This window comes from Cicer arietinum, chromosome 6 (genome assembly GCF_000331145.2).
Source record: "Cicer arietinum cultivar CDC Frontier isolate Library 1 chromosome 6, Cicar.CDCFrontier_v2.0, whole genome shotgun sequence".
In the NCBI taxonomy this organism is placed as follows: Eukaryota; Viridiplantae; Streptophyta; class Magnoliopsida; order Fabales; family Fabaceae; genus Cicer; species Cicer arietinum.
In genome coordinates this window covers 28,756,105-28,766,747 of record NC_021165.2, presented here as the reverse complement: position 1 = coordinate 28,766,747, position 10,643 = coordinate 28,756,105, and the positions used below count along the sequence as shown (strand labels likewise).

Genomic DNA, 10,643 nt, shown 5'->3' with positions numbered 1-10,643 from the left:
ATATTGGTATATCTAATGACCTTAGCATTCCCCAGGGATTTTGAAGCTTTACCTTGGTTTTCTAACAAGTCAAACACAAAGCCACATATTTTGCTACTTATTTCTTCATTTCTGGCCACCAGAACATCTGCTAAAGGTCTTGATACATTTTGGAGGTACCTGGGTAAATACTAAGCTTGCTTTCGGGTATTCAAACACGTCCATTACATCTCAAAATATCATTTAGGCCCACATTAAGTTTTGGTGCCTTGCCAACCTCAATCAACTTTCTTTTCTCCTGAGTCAACGTGTTTGTCATTTGGAGAACTTTAATCTCTTTCATCAATTCACTATCTATAATGATCATTCCACAATTCACTTTCCCTTATGAAGAATCCAAATTAGGATCTAAGTCATGGAAATTCTCTAACAATTCCAACCCTTTCAATATTACAAACAAGTGATGAACTCGCTTCCTACTTAAGGAATCATCCACCATGTTTGCTTTCATTGGATGGTAATGCGACGTGAACTCAAAATCTTTAATAACTACATCCATCTCATTTGCCTAATGTTAAGATCCATTTGATCGAACAAGTATTTCAAACTCTTATGGTCACTAAATACATTAAAAATACACTCATATAGATAATGTCTCTAAATTTTCAATGCAAAGACAATTGCAGCTAACTCCATGTTATGAGTGGGATAATCCTTTTCATGCACCTTCAATTTCCTCGAGGCATAGGCCGCTACTTGCTTGATCTACATCAGTACACAACACAAACCCTGATAAGAACCATCACAATAAACTTTGTAAGGCTCTTCAGGTTGTGGCAGCACTAACATTGGGGACGTAGTTAGTTTCACTTTCATTAGTTGGAAAATTTTCTCACACACCTCAATCCATGCATAAAGTTGGTTCTTCTTTGTAAGTTGTATCAATGACGCTACAATCTTGGCAAATCCCTCAATAATTCTCCTATAGTGCCTGACCAAGCCCAGAAGACTTCTAATCTCTATGACCAGTTGCGGTTGATTCCATGCCATCCGTAAGACCCATAATTTTAAAGTACCAATTACTGGAGATGCGACTTGGGAACTGGAGAGCAAGATGAGAGAACAACACCCAGAGTTATTTATCGATGCATAGTTTCGAGGACGAAACTAATTTTAGGGGGGGAGTAATGTAAGACCCATAATTTTAAAGTACCATTTATGTATTTTTGGCGTATTTTGGATTTTGGCTCGGAGGCTTTTAAGCCAAAGTTAATAATATTTTGGAGTTTTATAATCAAAAAGATATTTTAATGCTGATTAAAATTCCTCGTCGATAAATAAATTGAATTTAACTGCGGAAATCCTTTACGGAGAATTTAAGGCGTTTCGGGTGAAACGGTAATTTAATAAATATCTAGATTTTGAGATATTTGTTAAGTTATATTTATTATATTTATATATGTTTGTTTGGAGGGAAAAAGAAAGGAAAACTAGAAGGAAGGAAAAGGAAAAGAAAATAGTATATAAAGGAAGGAAGGAAAAAGGAAGAAAGGAAAAACAAAGGAAAGAAAAAGAAAGGAAGGAAATTTCCAATTTTCCATCTCCTTCCTCTGAATCTCACGCGAGCCAACCAAATTCCATCCTTCTGCATTTTTCGTTTTCGTTGCTTCCTTTTCTTCAAAGCTAGTGACCCAAGGTTGGGTGAGAGTTAGATCAAGGTTTTCGCAACTCCACTCTTCCTCTTTGATTCGAAAACGAAGAAAAACGGTTTTGAGATCCAAACACAAACCCCTCCGTTTCTTCTAGATCCGAACCTCATTTCTCGAAGAGACAGAAGGGAAAGTTGCTCACCACCACGCTACGGTGCTAGTGAACTAATTTGGAAGCGGCGTTGCGAGCGGAGATTTTACCGGAATTACTCGCGGTACCGGAAACGCGCGTTAAAGCTAACGTTGAGGTAAGGGCTCCTTCCAAACTTTTAGTTTGCATTAGGGACTTATCTGTGGTTGTGTGGGGAGGAATTTGTTAGGGTTTAATGTATCGATTTGGGGAAAAACGAAACTAGGGCGTTATGGGTAAAACCTTAGAGTTAGGTTTTGTTTATATTGATGAATGTTTCGTGGTAAATGAATTTGAATGTCATTGTGTGTGATTATGAGTAAATGAAATTTGATGTATCTGTGTGTTATGTTGCTTTGATTTGTGTTCGTTGTTTTTGACATGCTCTTAATTGATATTGATGAAATTTGATATGTGTATGGTTGGATTTGTGAATAAATGAATTGATATGTTTTGATGTGAGAATTTGTTGAGTTTGTGTTGTGTGAAATTTGAAAACCATTAAGTTAAATGAGTATTAAGAATGGGGAATCTCTTAATGTCTCGTTTACTTAATGTGCGTTTGTTTGTGAAAAATCGTTTAAGTTAACTGGGCGTTAAGAATGGGGAATCTCTTAATGTCTCGTTTACTTAATGTGCGTTTGTTTGTGAAAAATCGTTTAAGTTAACTGGGCGTTAAGAATGGGGAATCTCTTAATGTCTCGGTTACTTAATATTTTGTTTTAAAGAAAAATCGTTTAAGTTAACTGGGCGTTAAGAATGGGGAATCTCTTAATGTCTCGGTTACTTAATATTTTGTTTTAAAGAAAAATCGTTTAAGTTAACTGGGCGTTAAGAATGGGGAATCTCTTAATGTCTCGGTTACTTAATATTTTGTTTTAAAGAAAAATCGTTTAAGTTAACTGGGCGTTAAGAATGGGGAATCTCTTAATGTCTCGGTTACTTAATATTTTGTTTTGAAAACCGTTTAAGTTAACTGGGCGTTAAGGAGGGGGAATCTCTTAATGTCTCGGTTACTTAATATTTTGTTTTAAAGAAAAATCGTTTAAGTTAACTGGGCGTTAAGAATGGGGAATCTCTTAATGTCTCGGTTACTTAATATTTTGTTTTGAAAACCGTTTAAGTTAACTGGACGTTAAGGAGGGGGAATCTCTTAATGTCTCGGTTACTTAACATTTTGTTTTGAAAACCGTTTAAGTTAACTGGGCGTTAAGAATGGGGAATCTCTTAATGTCTCGGTTACTTATTATTTTGTTTGGAAAATTGTTTAAGTTAACTGGGCGTTAAGAATGGGGAATCTCTTAATGTCTCGGTTACTTATTATTTTGTTTGGAAAATTGTTTAAGTTAACTGGGCGTTGAGAATGGGGAATCTCTTAATGTCTCGGTTACTTAATGTTCGTTTTTGAAAATCGTTTCAGTAAATGAGTATTAAGAATGGGGAATCTCTTAATGACTTATTTACTGAATGTTTTGTCTTGAAAATCGTTAAGTTAAATGAGAATTAAGAATGGGGAATCTCTTAATGTCTCGCTTTTTTATGTGTGTTTCGGTAAATCGTGCTGACCCGGGATAGGTGGCACCTTGGTAAACAGTACGGGCCCGTGATAGGCAGTACGTTTACGATTTACGTTTGGTAAGTCGTGCTGACCCGGGATGGGTGGCACCTCGGTAAACAGTACGGACCCGTGATAGGTAGTACGTTTACGACTTACGTTCCTGAGGGAATTGTGTTTGGTAAGTTGTGCTGACCCGGGATAGGTGGCACCTCGGTAAACAGTACGGACCCGTGATAGGTAGTACGTTTACGACTTACGTTCCTGCGGGAATTGCGTTTGTCCGTGAGAGACTGCGCAGGGGTTTGTCCGTGAGAGACTACGCCCTGGTTTAAGTTAGATGAGAATTAAGAATGGGGAATCTCTTAATGTCTCGTTTACTCGTGTATGTTTTGGTAAGTTGTGCTGACCCGGGATAGGTGGCACCTCGGTAAACGGTACGGACCCGTGATAGGTAGTACGTTTACGACTTACGTTCCTGAGGGAATTGTGTTTGTCCGCGAGAGACTACACCCTGTTGATTTGTGAACTGTTGGTTCATTTTGTTTGTGTAGTAATGTGTTATAAATGCTAAGTGTTATGTTTTGGAATTTGGTGATAACATGTTTGATTGCAATACCATTTCGAAATCCATGATGTCGTAGTAATTGTGTTATCAGTGTTAAGTGTTAAGAATTGGGATTATGCATGAATGTGATTGAGTTAGTTTATGAATTTTTGAAAGAATACACAGGTAAATCGATTTCCCAATCGATTGGATAGTAAACAGGGACTTGGCCAAATGGACAAAATCGATTAGCCAATCGATTTTGTAATCAGTTTTTCGAAAATCATTTACGAAATCGATTGCCCAATCGATTGGGCCTAAGTCAGGGACTCATCCATATTCGACCAAATCGATTTGGAAATCGATTGGCCATTAAGTCAGGGGCTCAGCTACCCTGTCAATCGATTTCCCAATCGATTGAATCAAGCCAGAGTTCAAAATTTCACTAAAAACCTTCAGGAAATCGATTTGGAAATCGATTGGTATTAAGTCAGGGGCTCAGTACTCACTCAATCGATTTCCCAATCGATTGATTTCAGCCCAGGATTCTGTTTCATCAAAATCCTTCACCCCAATCGATTGCCTAATCGATTGGCTCAGTGAAAATCCTCAGTTTTAGTTGTATGATTGTTTGCTCATGAAACTATCCATGTCTTGATTTGTTATGTTATAATTAGGGGATTGAGAACCTCATTTTACTTTCATTTTAACTGGCAAAGTATTGTATGAACTTTTCGCATATTGAAAATCCTGCTAAGGTGCATGCTTAGTTGAAAAGTTATTTTAGCATTTAAAACTTAAATGTTATGTGTTAACTGTTATTTTCGGTTGGTGACCTTTACAATTATTGTGGAAATCTGGGCTTTGCCCTCAGATGAGAGTCAGGACGATCTTACCGGTTCGTACCCTACGGACGGAAATGGAGATGGGAACGCTTGACTGCAGCTACGATAGGGGGATCTCACGGGGCGCGTGGAGATCAGTCAGGGTGTTTAGTTGTTTTGTAAAATGATCAGACTAGGTTGTCACAGAGGGAACAGATGTCTTTCTTTTGTATTGCATTTATTTTAAAATGGAAGACTGTACCTATACTAATATTGTCAGCTTGACATGTTATTTTCGATGGGTTACATGTACCATTTGTTGTTGGGTAAATGGTTTGGATTTATAATTGGAGTAACTTTTCCGCTGCCTGTAAATTATAATGACTCAATTATTTATCCAAAGGCATTTCTTTATTTATTCCTCTGTTTTAGTTTAGTTACTTTTGAAAAAAAAAAATATACCCTCGCTTTGAAAAACGGGGTGTTACACCATCACATCTGCTACCATGGTTGGGTTGACAACGATACATTCCTTAGAAATTACATGTCCCAAGAACTTCACTTCTTCCATCCAAAATTCATATTTTCCTAGATTGGCATACAACTATTGCTCCATCAGTACTTGCACAACTTGACACAGATGTCCCTCGTGTTCCTCTTGACTCTTGGAATAGATCAAGAAGTCATCAATAAAGATCGCCCCAAACTTGTCTAAGAACCAATGGAAGATACAACTCACATATTTCATGAAGATAGTTAGTGTGTTGGTCACTCCAAAAGGCATCATCAAGTACTCATAATGCCCATAACACATGTTAAAGGTCATCTTTGTTGATTATTATGACCTCGTTATTATAGAATATGACAGTCTTTAACAAATTAAAACAATATAGAAAACAAAATACGTCTAGCATACAATCAAGGTCGAACATACAATCATACGATGCAAGATTTATTCAGATTTATACACAACAGAAATATAACATAGCATACAAGATCAACAATAAAAGTAAAAAGATAAGGGACAGAATGCACCAAGGTTTATCCTAGTTCAGCTGTCAGTATGACAGCCTACATCCAGTCCTGACAATCCAACTGGATTTCAGCTTTTTCTTCAATAGAAAGAATTGAGACTCTTTTACAGATTGTCCAGTTTCCTCGAAACCTATCTATCTAACTCAAACTCTTTCCTATTGCTTAACCCCTTGATCCTTGCAGTCACTCGTCAGACTCACACAAGATCAAGTACAGCTCCTTCTTGATGATCTTTACATCAACGAAGATCGCCACCAGTTTTCAAACTGGATTTTTCACAGTTGTTTCTTTTTACAAAACTTTGTTACAAAAAGATATAAAAGAAGTACAGAGTTTGTCTTCAATCTCTATCAATGTATCTCACACAATAATCTGGTTGTTCATTTGAATGTTTGTGAGATCATTGTCTTTTTCTCTCAAGAATTCTTTTTCAGCTCTCTTATTGATTATGAATAATCTTTTGGTCTTGATCTGAAAAAGCAATATCAGAATGTTATCAAAAATGTTCTTAAGAGTTCTTCAGTGTTCTGAAGTATATTTGAGAAAATGATTGAAAACTCTTTATATAGTTTCTGAAAAACAACATATAAATCGATTTCTCAATCGATTCATTAATGTGATAAAACGGGCTTAATCGATTTGCCAATCGATTATCGCAAGTCTTGTTTTTCTTGAATCTTGAAACTATATAAACTAATCGATTTCCTAATCGATTCTTTTAATACACTTTTCAGAAAATTGTGTAGACTTATATATGAATCGATTGCATAATCGATGTCAGGTGTTTTGTTCCAATAATAAAATCATATCAATCGATTGCTTAGTCGATTCACTAAGTCACATAATCGATTCAATAATACACATAATCGATTTGGCCACATACTAAGAGTTCCCTATGATTTCAAATTTTTGTTTCAATCGATTTGCCACTCGATTGTGTTTAAAACAGGAACTTAGCTTATTTCACGTTAATCGGAGTGCCAATCGATTTGGTAGTATGTTTTTGAAAAGAACTTCACCAGTTGGTTTAGCTCACAATGGATTGTCCAATCGATTGTGTTTGTCACAGGCCATGTTACTTTTGAAATATTATTTACGACATCGATTTGTCAATCGATTAGTCTAGTAAATGGATTGGCCCTATGACTTGCCCAATCGATTACTCAATCAATTTATTCAATCAGTTGTTTGTCTTTGTGATTTGCACAGTCGATGTGCTAATCGATTAGCATACAAATCAGGTTCCCTCTGACTTGCACAATTTTTATTACTGATTGTGCCAGTCGATTGCCTAATCGATTGTGTAACCACAAACTACATGTTTCCTTACAACCCTTTTACGAAATCGATTGCCTAATCGATTTGCTCAGTAGATTTTCAACTTTTGTTAATTTCTTGAGTTCCGAGCAATTGTCTCAAGTATGTAGGGTTGAGTTGTTGTTTCTGAAATCTTACTCAGTTAAAATGTTAGATTTATCATATGATGTATGAACATTGTATGTTTGTTAATTATGTCAAAATTAGGATTAAGAGGACTAAAGTCCAACAATCTTGAATATATCATCTTTTTTCACTAGAATCTGATGGTACCTCGACTATATATCAATCTTAGAAAACATATATTCCCTATTGGGGTGGTCCATTAAATCATTAATACGGGGTAAAGGGTATCTACTTTTTATTGTGATTTTGTTAAGTTCTCGATAATCAAAACAAAGTCTTAAATTTCCATCTTTCTTCTTAACCAATAATATGGGGACTTCCCATGACAACATACTAGGTTGAATGAATTTCTTAGACTAAAGGTCTTCTATAGGTTCTTTAGTTCTGATAGCTCTAAAGGGGTCATTCTATAAGGAGCGATAGAAATGGGTCCAATTACTAGAATAACACCGATGGAAAATTTAACATCACAAATTAGAGGTTGATAACTATTCATCATATGCATATTTTCACAGTTTTTAGTCTTATTTATCGTTAAACATTAGTTAATTTAAAGAGTTATTTGATATATTTTGTTGATTCTAGTACTTGGATTTAATAAAATAATTACGTTCTTATTTCCTGGATTAAGAAGATATTTTTTTTTTTGTTTTGTGTTGTTTCTTTATTTTAGTGCAGTGCTGAATTTTGGTGAGGAATCAACATTATCTATGTGCAATATTTCAAACATATCTGGAGTTGTAGATATCCAATTGGAGTCAACCCAAGTGCAAATGAAATCTAAGACCCGTATCTACAACTTGCATGATAACACCATAACCAAATTCAAACACAAAAGAGGAGAAAAAGGAAGTAAATGTCATATAAACAACGATGTGAGCCTGAAGCGCAAAACCTGTGTCTGGGGCGCATTCTCCACCAATGAATCTGTATGGGCGCATCCAAACGTGTTTTTCTCAATTTTTAGGTTTTTTTTTTTTTTGCTGTTGGGAAATTTGGAGACTTGTACCTTGGAAGAGAAACTGACATATGACTATTTCTAACACCATTGGAGGAGTTTTATGAAGAATCATTCATAAACCTTTCTTGTAATTCTTCTTTAATTTCTATCATTTGTATCTCTATCATGCGTAACTAAACCCTATTTGTTAGGTATGAGTGAAACAAGATGAAACTAGCATTTTTCTGATTTGATTTCTAGTTATATGAATAAGTTTATTGATTTTTTTTTCCATCTCTATGCTTAATGCTTTTTATTGCTTGATCAACTTTAAAAGGTTTTACGATTTGTATTTTGAAATGGAAGTGGACTTTACGAATGCTTGAGATGAGAAATTCATGATATTATAGTGTAGGGATAGATACAGATCATGAAACCAATTGAATTATTTGCAGAGGCAGTAGTTTAATAAGAGAATTCTTGTACTTTAAAACTTAATTCTAATCTTAAATTCATTAAGGAATTAGGGGTTACTTTGGAATTAAAGGTTATGTCACTAAGATATTAGGGCAAGAATAATAAAGAGAATTCGGTAATAGTTAAATAAAGGAATTTAGTAAGTATGATCAAATTAGAAATCAAGGTTGGGTTCGAAGTGAAACTCATCCCTGACATTTTTCTTATTATAAAAGTTCAATTTAATTATTCTTGTCAATTTCAAAAATTATTTCAATCAATTCGATAACTTTTTGTTCAATTTTAGTAATTAAACACATTCGATAGTAAAACACAATCCTTGAGTTCAACACACAGCACCACCCTTTTATTATTACTTGCAACGATCCGTACACATGTTGAAACGTTATCAGAAGTAGTCCTGGTACATCTGGTGGGAAGACTTCAGATAAATTCTTCATCACTGGCATATCATCGACAACAACCTCTAGACTCATACTGATTAAGTTGAGAAACACATATTTTTGAACTCCTCCCTTCAGAGAAAACTTCAATCTGTTGGCTGAAATGAACTTCAAAACATCGCGATCTAAAAATATCATATTTTGTCGAGCACAATCTAACAGGATGTAGTTTCTAGACAACCAATCCATTCCCAAAATTACTCCCAAATTTTTTAGAGGAATACAAATTTAATTGACCTTAAAATTCGTTTTAAACATAGTTAGCGGGCATTGCAAGCATGCCGAATTACATTTACTGGTTCAGTAGAGGGTAGGATAACCATTGAATCGAATGGTAAGGTAGTGACATCTAGTTGAAGTGTTTTAAAGAAGATGGTGCTTCTTCTCCACTCATATGATAAACACGTCCTCGAGCAGTAGGATGTGCATCATCCTTATTGTTGAAAACATCCTTAATGTCGACAGTATCCTTCTCCCGGAAACCCTTTGTAAGATGGACTGGTTTCGGAGATGCATAACATACTCTAGTTCTTCTGAGACACTTAGTTATCCTATGTCCATCCCTTCCACGGTGAAAGCATCAAATGGTATATGTTTGGTTCTATGTTGGATTTTGATGCCTCTAATCTCCCCCGTTTTGGGGTCCTGGACGATCTCTGGCAATCCCATGTGGGCAGGCACACAACTTTTGTTGCTGAAATTGTCTACCTTTATTTTGTTGGTCAGCATTTTCATGTTCAAAAGTAATACTTAGAGATAGAACCCCATAAATAAATGATTAGGTTGTGTTTGATTTCTTTATGAGGTCTCGTTGGTCCAAAAATAACACCTCTGCTCAGGCGACCCTATTTCATGATGTCCATCTTTTTGCATTTTTCCACCAGCACCTGATATTGATGTATCTCTAGGGGTCCGACATAATCCATAATCTCATACCTGACCCCCGCTTTCGAACCTCTCGAACATGTACTCTTCATCCATTTAGTTACGAAAGTAGCATACATTTTTGCCAGAGACTCAAACTTTGCTGCATATGCAGACACTATGAGGTTTCCCTGATACAGTTTCTAGAATTGAGCCTCCTTCTCAGCCCTAACAATCTTCAAAAATTATTTATACAAGAACTTTCTCTTGAAAATTTCATGTCATCTCTTTGTGGTTCACTTCCATCATTTGTCTCGCCCTTCACCACCAGTATTCGACTTCACCGATCAGCAAAAAGGAAGCATACTCCACCTTCCTATCATTTAGGCAGTGGATGATCTCAAATATCTTCTCGATCACTGTAACACCCCGTTTTTCAAAGCGTGAGTGTATTTTTTTTTTTCAAAAGGAATTAAAATACAACAGGAAAATAAATAAGGTAACACACGTTTGGATAAATATTTAAGTCGTAATACAACGACAAATAGGTCAACAGAATTTACAAGCAGCGGAAAGATTCTTAATCCAAGAATTCAAAATATAAACATAACAAAAGTAGTACAGTCCTCCAGTTTAAAAAAACGCAACCCCAAAAGAAAGACATCTGTTCCCTCTGTGACAACCTAGTCTGATCATT

At 35.6% G+C, this 10,643-nt stretch overlaps 1 protein-coding gene across 1 annotated transcript; it reads right to left on the bottom strand.

Moving 5' to 3' along the window:
• Positions 1 to 364: 364 nt before the first annotated feature.
• Positions 365 to 1,029, bottom strand: LOC101490967 (uncharacterized). Its single transcript, XM_004506722.1, has 3 exons — positions 880 to 1,029; positions 658 to 744; positions 365 to 547 (listed from the first exon to the last, which is right to left on the bottom strand). The coding sequence occupies exons 1-3, from the start codon at positions 1,027 to 1,029 to the stop codon at positions 365 to 367; spliced, it is 420 nt and encodes a 139-aa protein (XP_004506779.1).
• Between the last annotated feature and the right edge of the window lie 9,614 nt (positions 1,030 to 10,643).